General features: G+C 50.7%; 1 protein-coding gene across 4 annotated transcripts in view; it reads left to right on the top strand.

The window, feature by feature from the left end:
• Nucleotides 1-12,830, top strand: part of FAM222B (family with sequence similarity 222 member B) — a 78,239-nt gene extending 65,409 nt beyond the window's left edge. For 2 of the 4 annotated variants that reach the window (XM_045773120.2, XM_045773121.2), the window contains exons 2-3: nt 1,799-1,920; nt 8,910-12,830. In XM_045773120.2, the coding sequence (XP_045629076.1) occupies nt 1,839-1,920; nt 8,910-10,516 (1,689 nt within the window). In that variant the 5' untranslated portion in view covers nt 1,799-1,838 and the 3' untranslated portion in view covers nt 10,517-12,830. The remainder of the gene's footprint in view (nt 1-1,798; nt 1,921-8,909) is intronic. The other 2 variants (XM_045773122.2, XM_087854639.1) reach the window with 2 other exon arrangements.
• The last annotated feature ends 1,800 nt before the right edge of the window (nt 12,831-14,630 follow it).

The raw sequence follows: 14,630 nt of genomic DNA, 5'->3' as shown, positions 1-14,630 counted from the left end.
AGTAAATTACTCTGGCTGCTGTGTGGAGAGTAGACTGGCTGATAGGGGCAAGGGTGAAACAGAGGAACCATTTAGAAGGCTACTGTAGAGATCCAGGCTAGAGATGAGGAGATGACAAGGGAAATTATTACCTATCTCCAAGAAAGGTTGGGAGACCTAATTAAGAAAACCTCACTAATGCCCCTCATACAGCCCATTTCACAATATTAAGCTCTAGTATTCGCTAATTCCCTTTCCTTTCCTTGGATTTCGCCCTCTCCTATATTAGGACCATAGGGGAGAGGTTATTAAATAAAGAACAGACTTCACAAGGGAAGGGATTGTAAGCAGTACCTCAGTCATTCGACCCCAACAGAAGGCTTTTTATTTCTTGCGGCACTGCAGTTGGCTCACTGTGTACATTCTGTTATCCCACCCACTGGAGACCTGAAAAGGCGGAATCTGTGCCAGAACTCTGGGGCAGCTCGATTCTCATTGAGGCATTCGATCTTCAGTTCTTTCTGCAGTTGCTATCTTAGACACAGTTTGAGCAGCCTCTTTTTACAAAGTATCTTTTCAGCTACCTGGCCTCGCAAGCTGGAGCTCTCTGATACTCATCGTGACAAGGTAGTTTCACATACCTGAGAGGGCCCCCAAAGAGAGAGAGAGGATTTGTGGTCTTTATTTAACCCTCGAGCTCTTTCCCCACTTGTCTTTTGTTGGGATTAAAGCTTTAACATGCCACCTGGATTTCTGGGTTTTGCAGTATGGAAAAGGAATTCCATGTATTTTAGTACAATATGCTTGCTTGAGAAAAGCTTGGTCCTTGGTACACAGGGAGCTTATTCCCTAGAGAAGGCCACATCAGGTCTGCTTTCTTGGGCAGGTCTTGTTGGTAGACATTACTGAGGAAACCGTGCCATCTTGACTTAATGTCAGGATTACTTGCCTAGAGAGGGCTGCTGGCAGCCTACAAACTCCTTGATTTATCCTGGGAAAAATGCAATTGTTTTTTTTTTTCCTGGAGGCCAGGGGGTCTAATTGTGTGATTGCAGTAGGAAAGGTAAATCCCCAGAAACTTACGAACAGAATTTGCTTTAACAGTAGCTATTGTGTCTCCTAGGATGTTTTCCCCCTTCTTCCTTCTAAAAGTGAGCTCAGGTTACTGTCATTGCAAGTTAGACTTTGGGTGCTTACAGCTCAGGTCCTGCACTGCTTCTGAAGATGTCTGACTGCCCCTGCCCCAATCAGGTCTGTAAATAGACTGAGCCAGGACCTATGAAGGCCAGTTCTCTTCAGGAACCCTGTCCTATTTTCGGGGAGAAATCATTTTTCCCTTCACTTCAGTTAGAATCCGCCCTAGCCTTTCTGCTGTTGCCTTAGCCCGGTCTCAGACGAGAGCTAGCATGCCGTGTCTCTGGCAATCCCGTGGGCCTGCCCAAAAGTAGTAGGGAGAGGCCATCTACAGGAAATGCTGGTGCCAGAAGTGCATCCACAGCTGGTGAACATAAAAGACTTTATAGATGCACCTTATTTTCAGTTATTTGTGTGGATAGGTATTTCCAGTTTTTATTTCTCCCCACCCATGCGTCTGTGCTGACTGAAACATCGTTTTGCCTTAGTAATAGTTGGGAGCAAATTGTTGCTGCAGATAACGACATAGATGTATTTTCAACCAACAGGCTTCTAATTAAATTGCTTATTCTCTCTCTAAACTTGGGCCTCTGCTGCGCATATCCGATGTCCCTGGTATCTTCCTGGTATCTTCCTTGAGTGAGTTGCCTTGTATTCTATGACCTTGTTTTTTCGTTCATTGCAGTGTGAGTGACTGCCCCATGTTGTGTTGATGCCAGTCTGCCATGCTAGCCTGTCTACCAGGGCCAGGTGACCTGTCCTTTCAGCTTCTTTCTCACACGCAGATGAACACTGGACTTCAGAAATGTAAGTAATCTGGATCCCAGGGAAGGATGTGACCCTTATTTTGTCCCTACATTTGGGTAATCACAGAGGCATGTCAGGGGTATGTTGACCGTGAACTTTGGCACCTCCGAGATACTCTTCGGCACAGAGAGCAGGAAAGCAGCTGGCAAACTTGTCAGCAATGTGCACACTTTTCTGATGAGAGAGATCCTCTTAAATACTAGGATTCCTCAGTGTATGTCATCTGAATTGTCACTGTTGCTGATAGCTATCTGTTGAGCAACAAAGCTATAGGAGCTCACAGAGTATGTATGTCACCCTTCAAAAAGGTGTTCCAGTTTGAGCCTCCCTGAGGAATCGAATGAAAACTCACACTCTTGATTACTCACTGTATTTCTGAAACAAGCTATTTACGCTTTCCTGTCGTTTTGGACTCTGAGCATTCTCTACCATGGAGACCATTCCCTTTGGCTTTGCTCTCTGCCAAACCAGTGACCTCGGTTCACAAGCAAAGAAGCTTTCACCCCGGAAGGGGTAGGGAGCTAGCTTTCTCAGTCTCTCTGGGTATATTCCTGCTAATAAACTTGCCCACAAGATTGAACTTTTGAGAACTATTAGATTCCTATCTTTTTTCTTTTCCTTTTCCTTTTTTCTTTTTTCTTTTTTTCTTTTTTAAGGAAGCTCTATGCCCACCGTGAGGCTTGAACTCATGACCCCGAGATCAAGAGTCATATGCTCTACTGACTGAGCAGCCAGGAGCCCCAGATCCCTGGCTTCTGTCCCTCCACTACAAAGACGTACAAGGAAAAGATTCTGTTCCTATCTCATTACCATGTACAGTGTCTTCAAGTATAAATACTGCCCTAAATTTGAGATAGACCTTCCTTTCATAGCGAAAGGGAAAATCAATGAGGCATCTAGGCTTACCCTTTAATAGAAAAGGTGCTTCAGCACCTTACCCGAATCCTTTATGACAGAGCCTGGTAAACTTTTTCTGAAGGGCCAGATAACAAATATTTTAGGTTTTGTGGGTCATATGGTTCCTGTTGGATCTAGTCAGAGCTGCTGTTGTAGGGCAAAGGCAGCTGTAGACTGCATGTAAAGGAATGGGCGTGGCTGTGTTCTGACACAATTTTTTACAAAAACACAGCAGCTGCATCTTGGCCCCACAGGCTGTAGTTTGCTGACCCCTGCTATGTGAGATCATCTTCAGAAGTTAAAAATGGTCTAGCTTCTTGACTTCCTTTCTTTGAAAGTAAGACTCAGAGCCTGGCTAGTTCTGGAATTTGGCCAGTGAATCCAACTCACGTAATGACAAAGCTGAAAGTAACAGTCTTCCTTCTGCAGCTGCCTGACCCAGTAGGCAGACTGTGCTATGCTGTACCAGCTTTTCCTCCAGTCTTTCTCTTAATAAATGATGATTGGGTGAGAAAGTTGTATGTGCTCCCTGGCCACTGAAATCTGCATGCTAACTGCATTTTGACTGGTTTGGGGTTCCAGGGACACAACTAGAGAAGGAAGTATACTTGGAAGCATGACAGAGCAGCTCACTGACTTTCTTCTAGGTTCATGTACTCAAACAGCTTTACCCAGAGATGGGATATCAAGGGTGAGCCATTTGGGAGGAAAAGCAAATTGGCAGCTTTATCTTGGGTGCTGACTTCGGATCTCCACTCCCTTTCTGTCCAAAGCAGCCTCAAAGTAGCCTCTGCCAACCACTGTCTTCAAATTTTATTCAAGAATTGAGATAACCTTCTTCCCTAGTTTCAGGCTTGTCTGTTTGTTTGGGGGAATAGTGTATCGGAATCCCTCCGTCTCATTTGGTTGCTATCCTTAACTATACCCAAGCCTTGGCAGAGAAGAAAGCCTGATGGTGTTTTAAGCTGACTTGCTTTCCTCTCACCTGTCCCAAAATGTATAAGAAAAAAAATTCTGCCATGTCACTTAATAGCTGTTAGCATTGAACCCTGAAGGTGAGATGGAGCGTAAACTCTCTCCTTTGGGAACCAGCACCAGCGCCCTGCTCAGAGCCCAGACCTCTCAGCTGTAGAGACCTTAAAACCAGTTTTGTGACTCTGCTCTTCAGCCTTTCTCTGCCCCTCATCCCCAGGAGGGTCTTATGAGTTGTTAGAAACACAGAGCTTGGTGTCTGGTGGGTCAGGGATGGGGTACAAATGTTTATAGATTATTCTGCTTTATACTGTAAGAGCTTGAGGCAGGAGAGCTGTATCAGGGGTCCGGAGATGGGATATGTGGCATCTTGGCTAGCACTCCAAGTCACCTGGCTAATTGCTTTCCCCAGGCTAAACCCACTACAGGTACAGAATCACACGATTGATCCCTTCGGACTCCAGCATTTCCTCATCTCCCCTTCCTTTCCTTCGTGTGTAAGAGAATGTAATGCATTTCCCATCCTAGATGTGGCATTTGCCGTGGGGCAGTCTGGATTAAGGAACACCTTGGCTTTGGTGGGTCCTGGACGTGATAGAGGACCACAGTTTGGGTTAGGTGGATACCCTCGTAGAGCTTTTCTGAAAGATTGAATATTCCATGATGTCAGTTGCTTTGAGATTTCTCAGCTGTTTTGGAACTTTCCCTGACCCATCTTTTCCCAATTCCCCAGAAAACATGTTTTTGAACATTTTTTTCTTCATTAACCCCAGGCCTCTGCTCTTACTTCCCCAGCTCACCATCAGGTGTGTCATAGTGGCTCAGTAAATATTTCTAGGTGAGTGGCTGAAATGACCAAAGGTCCTTGGTCCTCAAATCATCTATTTATTTATTTGCTTATTTATTTATTTTTAAATTTTTATTTATTTATTTGGCAGAGAGCCAGAGAGCACAAGTAAGGGGAGCAGCAGAGGGAGAGGGAGAAGCAGGCTCCTGGCTGAGCAGGGAACCCGACTTGGGGCTCGATCCCAGGACCTGAGCTGAAGGCAGACGCTTAACTGACTGAGCTGCCCAGGTGCCCCTCAAATCATCTTTCAGACAACAACTTTGCCCTCCTTCATTATAGGGTATCAGGGACTGAGACAAACATCAAAATTACCCAGTTTTACTACTACTTTCTATGCATATCTGCTCCCTAGTGGAAAGGCCTGGAAATGGTGAATTGGCCCAGTGACTGGAAAAACCCATAGAAATCTCAGAAATACTAGCTAATATTTGTTGATTGCTTACTATGTGCCAGACACAATTTTGAGTGTATTTATGTGTGTTGTCATTCGTTCCTCTATAATCCCATTACAAGAAGTCTCATCTTTCTTTTGAGGAGGAGGAGACGTAGAACAGCACTTGCCAATGTCACATTACTGTTCAGGGACTAGGCTAGAACTCACTCTTGGGTCAGACTCCAAAGCCAGTGTTTGAAACACTGCCTGTGCTTCTCCACCAATTGATAGAGTTTCCTGCTGCATATGGTACTTGTGTCTTCTGACCTTCAAAATAGAAGGATAGACAGGGAGGCCCCTGTGGGAAGGCTGGGATTCGGGGAGATATCCCCCCTCACCCCCCGCAGTCCCTGGAATAGATAACACTGCTTTCTGCTACATTTAACTCCCAGACTCAAGTCCAGTGGACTTTCTTGGCCAGGTTACCTTTTCCTGTCTGTGCGCAAACTCAAATCAAACCTGCTATCCTTGAATAACTTTTGATAGTCATGGTTCCTGTTCACAGAGCATTTTCCTGTTCATTGAATCTCTTGATCTTAGTAATTCTGTGAGGTATGGGGGTGCCTGGGGGGCTCAGTCGATTGAGTGTCCAACTTGGTTTTGGCTCAGGTCGTGATCTCAGGGTGGTGAGATCAAGGCCCGCATCGGGCTCCTCTCTCAGCATGGAGTCTGCTTGGGACGCCCTCCCCCCCTTCTCCCCACTTGTGCACACATGTGCACCCGCTCTCACTGTCTCGCTCTTGCTCTAAAATAAAATAAAGAAATAAACTCTTTTTTAAAAAATTCTGTGAGGTATGATAGCAGGCATCATCCCTGTTTAAATGAAGAATGACTGAGACCCTGAGTAGTAGATAATAAAGCCTGTCCTGGAATCTGGATCTCTCTGCGTTCTAAGCACGGGTCCCCTAATCTGCACACTGCCTTATGTCCCGATTAATGACAACCTTGGTACCAGATGTTTAAATAAGTTGCTTACAGGGGCGCCCGGCTGGCTCAGTCTGTAGAGCAGACGACTCTTGATCTCAGGGTTGTCAGTTTGAGCCCCACCACGTTGGGCATAGAGCTTAGTTAAAAAAATAATAATTAAAAAAATAAGTAAGTTGCTTACAAAGCTGTGGTGTGTGTGAGCTGTACACTTAGGGGAAGATGTTACAGAAGAAAGCAAGCTTCCAGCTTGCCTGTGTGTGACTGAGATAAAGATAAACTTGAGAAAACTTGGTGTTTTTTTGTTCTTTTTTTTAAGGGCTAGGCTTAAGTCTGATACATGAGGTGGTGGGTGGTGCTGGATTCCAAGAGTGTCGCCTCTTTTTTATCCAGTATACTCATCTCATCCTTGAGATTCTTCCTTAACAAAGATACTATAGCCTGTGTCCACCCTTCCCACCCTTACTTCCTTGTGATTCTGATTCCTGGATTTGACTGCCCTCATCACCACTGTCAGCATCAGCATCAGCAGGACAGAAAGAACGAATCTTCAGAAGTGTCCCGTTCCATACTCCTGAATTAAGCCAAGCTGCCTCTGCCTCTGCTAGGGGGAGGAAAAAAAAAATTCCTGAGACTTGGTACTGAATTGGAACAAAGGAACGCTTATCAGTTAGCATGCCGCTGTGTACCACTCTCTCCTACTTGGCCTTCAAGGAGGGAAGCCCACCAACATGGAGGAAAGCCCCGGAGCAGTCCTGTATTACCTGTCCGAACTAAAACCCAGCAGCTTTTGACTGCCATCTGCTCAGCTGAGCCCGGTCGTTCGGTCAGAACAGAACCTGTCCTGACGCTGCTTACCGAGCGTTCTGCACGTCTGCTCTGGCTGAGGCGCTGGGCTAGGAGTGTCTCGTGATTTCGACCAGTCAGCCACCCAAGTACAGTGGCCGGTCTGGGCAGCTTGTGATGGAATTCTGGTGTCTTGAGGGACTGTCAGTGATCCCGGATTTTTTGGTATTTTCTGGTCCAGGAGAATGTAGCAAGGGTCAGAAAATGGCCCCGCTCTATGGAGACTGAAGCCCTTTGCGGGTCGTTGGCTTATAAGAAGCAGCAGAACTCACGCTCTGCTCTCGGGGCTTCGATGCTGCTCAGCAGCTGGTGCTGCCTAGTGGGTAGACGGTTCCTGGGCCTCTCTGCCTCCCTCTCCTTCCTGGCCTCAGCTGTCACTGTCACATTCATCCTTTTAAGACCTGCTCCCAGGCAGGCATCTTACAAACATTTCAGCTGTGGACAGAGCGGCTGTCCCGCGCGCGTTCACAAAGCGGACGGCAGACGTGGGGGTGCTGCGCTGCGGCACTGTGCCCGGGAGCACGGCTCTCCTGCACTCCGGTGCTAAGAGCTGCCTGGGTGAGCGTGGGACCAGAGCTCTCTGGGCCTCGTGGACTCGAGCTCCCTTTTCCCGCCTGTAAGAGCAGCATTTTCTGAGCAGTTGCTGCCCGGCTAACCACCAGTGCTACCAAATGAAGGCCGTGCCCTCTCCCTCCCAGCACACTCCTTGAGCCGCCTCCCTTTCCATGGGTGCCCAGCGACATGACTGAACGGGGTCTCCTTGGGCCGGGGCCACAAGCTGGGCATTCAGCCAGCTTAGTCCTCCCTTGCTCTGTCCTGCCTGCCTCCTGCAAGAGGGGGAGTAGGGCGGGAGTTCACTAGCTGAGCCCGAGCTCCCCGCCAAGCCCCTTCCTCTGTGGGCGTACTCCCTCAGCAAACCTTTATTAAGCACCTTCTGTGTATACTTAGGAGAGACCCTGCCTCAGAGAGGGAGAACAGCTGAGACCTTTTGCAGGAGCCTGGCATCCTTAGAGAGCTCTTGTTCTCAGAACCTTTTCCTTTTTGACTGCAAGTCCGCCATCGGCTGGAGCCCCCTGATGGGTGGCCGCGGGAGACGGGAACAAAGAGACTGTTGACTTAATGAGGCCCACGGAGTGGGTACTTCCGCGGGCTCCCAAGGAAGGCAGGTTTTTCCTCTTTCATTTTGGAAAGTGACAGCTGACAAGGGCCGAATACAGACTATTTTTGGCTCTTAGGACTTAAAGATTCTCCGAATCCTTTCTTCTTAGCTCTCTCCCTGCTGTCCTGTCATTATTGTCACCCCCCACAAGGAAATAAAGCCTTTTGATCCTCACCCAATCAGGCAGAGAGTGAGCTGTAAACAAAAGTGAACTCGTGACATGAGGCTAGGGGGAGGGATGTTGGCAGCTTATTCCTCTGCTCCTGAAAAAAAAAAAAAGCATCCTGTTTGCTGTGCCAGGGTGGGTACTGCGCCCCAGCTGCCGAGGCCCAAGAGAAGCTGCTGCCTCCCTGGCCACCGCAGACTGAAGAGGCGTCACTGCGGGCGCCCTCTTTACCACGGTGTCATGGAGAAGGGACTGAGTGGCCGCAGAGGGCCCTGACAAGCAGCTCCATGCAGAACCTTCACCCCCAAGGCCAGCAGAGGCTGGTAGGAACTTGGAGAGAGGGCCATGTAGGGGGACAACCGTCAGTTACCTTTGTGAGAACTGGCCAGGTTCTGGCTCTCCAAAATCTGAGACTTTGGAAGTTACTCTTCTGTTCTGCTCTTTGGTGGCCTCATTTATAAATGAGAATCCTGATTGTAGCTGCCTTCTAAAGCAGGAGCAAGGATTCCTCGAGATGGCCTGTCACCTTAGCACCAGGCCTGGCCAGTTGTAAGTACTGACTAAACGTTAGCGGCGCTCGTTACTGTGGGGGCTCAGTGAGACTCGGTCTAAGATGACCAGGGCTGACTTCCTTATCCCCCGCTCCACCCTCCGCCCTCAAAAGGGAAATCTAGAAGGGCTGGTTGGCTTGGCACTGATGAGCTCCCTCTCCTTCTTTGCTCTCCTTACCCTTCTCTCTCTCTAGGGGACACTACACAGAAAATGAGAGCTGCTCACTACCCTACCCCAGCCGAATTGGACGCGTATGCTAAGAAGGTCGCAAACAACCCACTGACTATAAAAATCTTCCCCAACAGTGTGAAGGTTCCCCAGCGGAAACACGTTCGTCGTACTGTGAACGGCCTCGACACATCAGCCCAGCGCTACAGCCCCTACCCGACTCAGGCTGCCACCAAGGCAGGCCTGCTTGCCATTGTCAAAGTGCCAGCCAAAAGCATACTCAAGGACTTTGACGGCACCCGAGCCCGATTGCTCCCTGAGGCCATCATGAACCCCCCGGTGGCGCCCTACGCTCCTGCGGCACCCAGCACTTTAGCCCACCCCCAGGCCCAGGCTCTGGCCCGCCAGCAGGCCCTGCAGCATGCACAGACCCTGGCCCATGCCCCTCCCCAGACGCTGCAGCACCCTCAGGGTATCCCGCCACCCCAGGCGCTGTCCCACCCTCAGAGCCTCCAGCAGCCTCAGGGCCTGGGCCACCCTCAGCCCCTGGCCCAAGCCCAGGGCCTGGTCCACCCTCCAGCCCTGTCTCACCAGGGTCTCCAGCACCCCCCCAATCCCTTGCTGCATGGAGGTCGGAAGATGCCAGACTCAGATGCCCCCCCGAATGTGACCGTGTCTACCTCAACCATCCCCCTTTCGATGGCGGCCACCCTGCAGCACAGCCAGCCCCCGGACCTGAGCAGCATCGTGCACCAGATCAGCCAGTTTTGCCAGACGAGGGCAGGCATCAGCACTACCTCAGTGTGCGAGGGCCAGATCGCCAACCCCAGCCCCATTAGCCGCAGTCTGCTCATCAATGCAAGCACCCGGGTGTCGACCCACAGCGTCCCCACGCCAATGCCTTCATGTGTGGTCAATCCCATGGAGCACACCCATGCGGCCACGGCCGCATTGCCTGCCACAGGCCCTGTCAACCTGCCCGCGGGCATCTCTCGAGCCCCCACTGGCTACCCTAGCGACCTCAAGCCAGTCGCCTGGAATCAGCACCAGCTGGCCCATCTACAGCAGATGTGCAGTGAGGCTGGGGGGACACCGGCCCCTGGCCTGACAGGCAAGCATGCGGCAGGACGCGAGTTGGCAGGGCCCGGCTTTGTGGGCAAGGCCCCTGCCTACCCGCAGGAACTCTGCCTGGCACAGTCCTTCCACCTGAAGCCACCCCTGGAGAAGCCAACCCCATCCCCACCCGTCAACGGCCTGGCAGCCCCATTGGCCTACCCCAATGGTCACTACTTCCAACCCCTGTGGAACAACATTCTGCCCACCCCCAATAGCGACAGCTCGGGGTCTCAGGACCTCGCCATGCCGTTCCATGGTGGGCAGCCCACGGGTGCACCCCTCGACTGTGGGACGGCTGCTGGGGCCCACTACCGAGCAGGGACCGGGGGCGGTCCAGTGGCAAGCCAGAACAGCTTGATGCAAACGGTGGATTACCTAAGCGGGGATTTCCAGCAGGCCTGCTTTCGAGAACAGAGCCTGGCAATGCTGAGCAAGGCCCACCGAGCCCCTGGCAACCGAGCCCCTGATCCCGCAGATAGTCGAAATCTTCATATTCAGCACCCCGGGTATAGATAGGGAGCTCTGGTGCCCTCCACAAGCTACACATCGTACATCACCCTCTTAGGTCGAGACTTAACTTTTGAGTTATTGGGTAGTTTCAAAATTTCGCTGCTCCAATGTGATCATTCTTAGATGTCTAAGAAAGGGAACTTGGTGGGATCTCATTTAGGACAGCGGGGGATTCCCCTGTGCCCTCATCCTGTCCTCCACCATCCCCAGCAGCTTCTGGGTTTATGTGAGGACCTAACCCCACTCCAGGCTTTTCTCTCTGCTGCCTATCAGTCCCTTTGCCTTGGCCATTTCCCACCAGCCACCTCCCGTCTTGTCTCTGCCTCTTTTCCTTAGGACTGGGGTGGGGGGAGGGGCAGGGCCCTGGAGAGGTGACTCTGGTGCCCAGCCCCTTCAGCTAGGCCTCTCCCTGTCTGTCTCTGTCTCTTTGGGACTAAGAAGCCAGACTTCCCAAGTGCTCTGGAAGCTAATTCCTTATTCACCCAAAGATCTCAAATCAGAACTGACCCAGTCTTCACCTCCTCCCGCCCCTCTCCATTCCTCAGGGCTCTGTTGTACGCCTGCCTTGATCCCAGCCTCTGCACTTGTCCTTGCTACGCTTCTCAAGGGCACCCTGCAGGCACCCGGCCGTAGCTTTGAGGCACGGGGAGAAGATCTTCGTATTGGTATCTCAGTTCCTGACCGTCCCCCCTCCAGCCCTAGAGAAAGGTAGTAAGGTAGTGACCGTTCAGCATAGCCAAGATCGCTTTCTCACTGTTGTCTCTGCTACTGTCTGCTGCTCCCATCCCCCATGCCCCTCCAGAAAGCAAGCAAAACAAAACAGAGTCTTGAGGAACTAGGTAGGTAAAGGATGATCACATTGGAGTTCGGAATTAAAAACACCAAAACAAAAAAACAAACAAAAAAAAAACCGTTTGGTTCTGTCTACACTGGCTAAGAATACTGCTCTACACTGTAAGTTTTAAATGTCCTGTTTCTGTATGAATGTCGTGTGGGTTTGAGTAGCGTTGTGTGAGCGGCCCCACAGGTACATTCACCCTCTTGTCACCTCCTTTTGCAGCCCCTCAGTTTAATGAAGAAAGAAAAAAAAAACAAAACACAAAGCCTTAAGCTCTTTGAATTCTTCCTTTACCGACTGAGCATGTCTCTAACAGCTGGAGGCGGACCTCTGTGGGAAGCAGCCCCTCCTGCCCTTGCCCGCCCTTCACGCGCCCATCCTTCACCCCATGCTCAGCCTGTCTCATTCCCAAGTGGCAAATAGTTGGCTAGAAATTTAAAACTTTTCTGTAACTTTCAATTTAGATCATGTTTTGTAATTTTTTGCACCCTTCTGTTAAAGATACGTAGTCGGGCTCTTTTTTTTCCCCAACCAAATAAGCCCTTACCTTTCCTCTTGTCTCTGGGGAACGTGAGCTGATGTTCTTATTTAAGATTTGGGGTTTTGTTTACTATACTATCTACTGTTCTTTAGCCAGAAATTCTCTAGTGATCTGAAGCAATGTGACTGAAGACCAGTTTTTAAATTATGTGTTGGCAAGTTGCCTTATATTTAAAAAGAGGAAAAAAAAAAAAAAGAAAAAATGCCTGATTGTGTTATGCCAAATGATAGCAACATGAAGTCCTAATTTATTGTTCCTGATTTCCCTGCCATCTGTGAACACTGGTACCTCCCTGTCCCCGAGCTCTCAGGGGCATCTGCAACTTCTGGTGCAGGGCCTCCCCCCAAGGCGTCCACCGTCTCACCCAGGGCCCCCTTCTGGTTCTCGCTTCTTGGAGTTATATTTAAAGAGCACCACTGTCTCCCTTTATCCCTCGCTTGACCTCCAAACCAGATATTTTTGCCGTAATTTTTTCCAATGCCTCTCCCCGAAAGGTGAGCTGCCATCTTAGGAAATTGGACCAGACACCAACTTGGGGGCTTTAAATCAAACCTCAATCCCTCAAATCTCTTCCTGTGTAGGGGTGCAAATCTCTGAAGCTCTCACTCCCACCCCTAGTCTGCATGGAAAATGTACTGTGACCCCCCCCCCCCCAGCCTCCCAACTGCCCTTGCCTTTGGTGTGAGATGTTTCCCAGTTCACCCTGAGCCCTCTCCCCCTCTGCCAGCCAACCCCCAACCAGCAATAAGGGTCCAAGCCAGGGCCTCCTGTCCACACTCCCTGCCTCCATCCCACACTGCCCCTAGGGAACACCTGATTCCCTACGCTGTCCACATACTGTAGCATTCATTCTCCATCTCCCTCATCTTCTCACCTGTGGTGGTTTATGGGTGTGATGGGGTTTTTAAGATTATTATAAACCAGTAAAAAGAAAAAACTCACCTTCTGATCTTGTCCTATTCGTTGAATGCTGCGAATGTTTGAGGTGATTTTTCTTGTAATGGTTTCTGACATCTCATTTCCAGAAGGGAAGCCAGTCCTTATTTTTCAGAGGGCAGCTGTATAGTGTCTGTCCCACTCCGAAGCCCTCCCGGTCCGTGAGCCCAGAGCGGGTCCGTGGTGACTGGAAGGCACGGGGCGGTGCACTGCAGCCGGCACCCGGGGCCTCTCCCGGGGCTGCCCTGCACTGCCGGCCGTGTGTGCTGCTGCTTGCACTCCAAGGACCATTGAGAAAGGGATCTGCTTTGCTGATGAGCCAGCTGAAGACGAAATGTCCCCCCCTTCCCCTTCTCCCACCTCCAGCACTTACGTTTTAAAGATTTTATTTGACACAGAGAGGGAGAAGCAGACTCCTGCTGAGCAGGGAGCCCGACATGGGGGCTTGATCCCAGGGCCCTGGGATCATGACCTGAGAAGAAGGCAGACGCTTAACCCACTGAGCCACCCAGGCGCCCCACCGCCAGCACTTTGGAAGTTTTGAGGGCCTCTGACTGGTGGAGGTAATAGGTGCGGTGATCTGTAACACGTGACGCAGCCCCTCAGATGGAGTCGTCAAAGTCCAGTCCCTTTCTGAGCATGCCGGTCTCTGGGGCGCCCTTCTTCCTTTACTCCATGCTATCCCTGTGAAAGCAAGCCACCTGCCTGGGTCACATACCTGCAGTCAGCCCAGGGTCACCCTGCTAGAGTAGACAGGTGAACCCGCTGTCTGGCCTCTTTGGGCAGGTGCTTATAGAGTCCCATTTTGCCTGCAACCGCACTGGAATGAGGAGGTCTGGGGTCAACCACGACACCCACTGTTGCACACAACTCCAGGAGGCACCATTCGACCTTCCCTGTGCACGCGCCCCTAGAGCGGAGCATGGCAGTCCTGCCAGCAGAGGGAGCCCACGGGAAAGCTGATGCTGGACGGGCGGTCCCCCCTCTCGCCGGCCGCAGGAGCTGCAGAGCAGCCGTTTGCTGGAGCCCCTGCCTTTCCCTCCCGGCTTCCAGACATCGCTGTACCAAGATGGCTTATCTGGGGAATGGGCAGTCTTTACTTTCTCAGCAAGGCGACCAGGGCCCCATCTTCCCCTAGGTCAGTGAATTTGACCTTTTAAAGGGTGAGCTGGTGTTTGGTTCCTCAGGCTGGCTGTGTCGACTGTCCTAGCCCGTCACCTAACGAGGGCTCTTCTCACCTCAGCCCGTATGTGTAAGAGTGAAGGCAAAAACCCCAGCCCTCGAACCTTCCGCTGTTAGGTAATAGTTGCCACACACCGGTCCTTTTCCCAGGGCCAAGCAAGAAGAGTAAGGGACTTGATGCTGATTAATTGTAAAGTTTACAAGTCTAGGGGAACAGGAGTACTCCCATTTTACCAATGAGACTAACGGTGCCCCATGTACAGAGCAACTTGCCAAAAAGCAAGCACAGCAAGGATCCGAACCCAACTCCACCGCCACAATTAAAGGGAGCTAGTCCACCAGGGATTGCTAGAGCTTCAAACAACCCAGGCCGTCTCAAACCAGCTCAAAGTTCGCTGAGAAGTCAGTTCACGGCTCGTGCCTATTTCATCAGCCGAGTGTGGGTAATCCCAGGCACTCACTGAGGCCCGTATGGGAAAGTAAACATGCAGAGGAGGAAGTCCAGGCGCGTTGACACCTCAAAAAGCCGTTGGCTCGGCTTACTCCCTGGGCATGGGCTGGGCTTTGGAGCCGGATTAACATTCTGACAAGCACATATTTTGTGCTGGGAACAAGTACTGTGG

Source organism: Ursus americanus, chromosome 23, assembly GCF_024610735.1.
Source record: "Ursus americanus isolate L20-20 chromosome 23, mUrsAme1.1.p, whole genome shotgun sequence".
NCBI lineage: Eukaryota > Metazoa > Chordata > Mammalia > Carnivora > Ursidae > Ursus > Ursus americanus.
The sequence above is the reverse complement of the archived record's forward strand: the minus strand, read 5'-3'. Positions and strand labels throughout refer to the sequence as shown.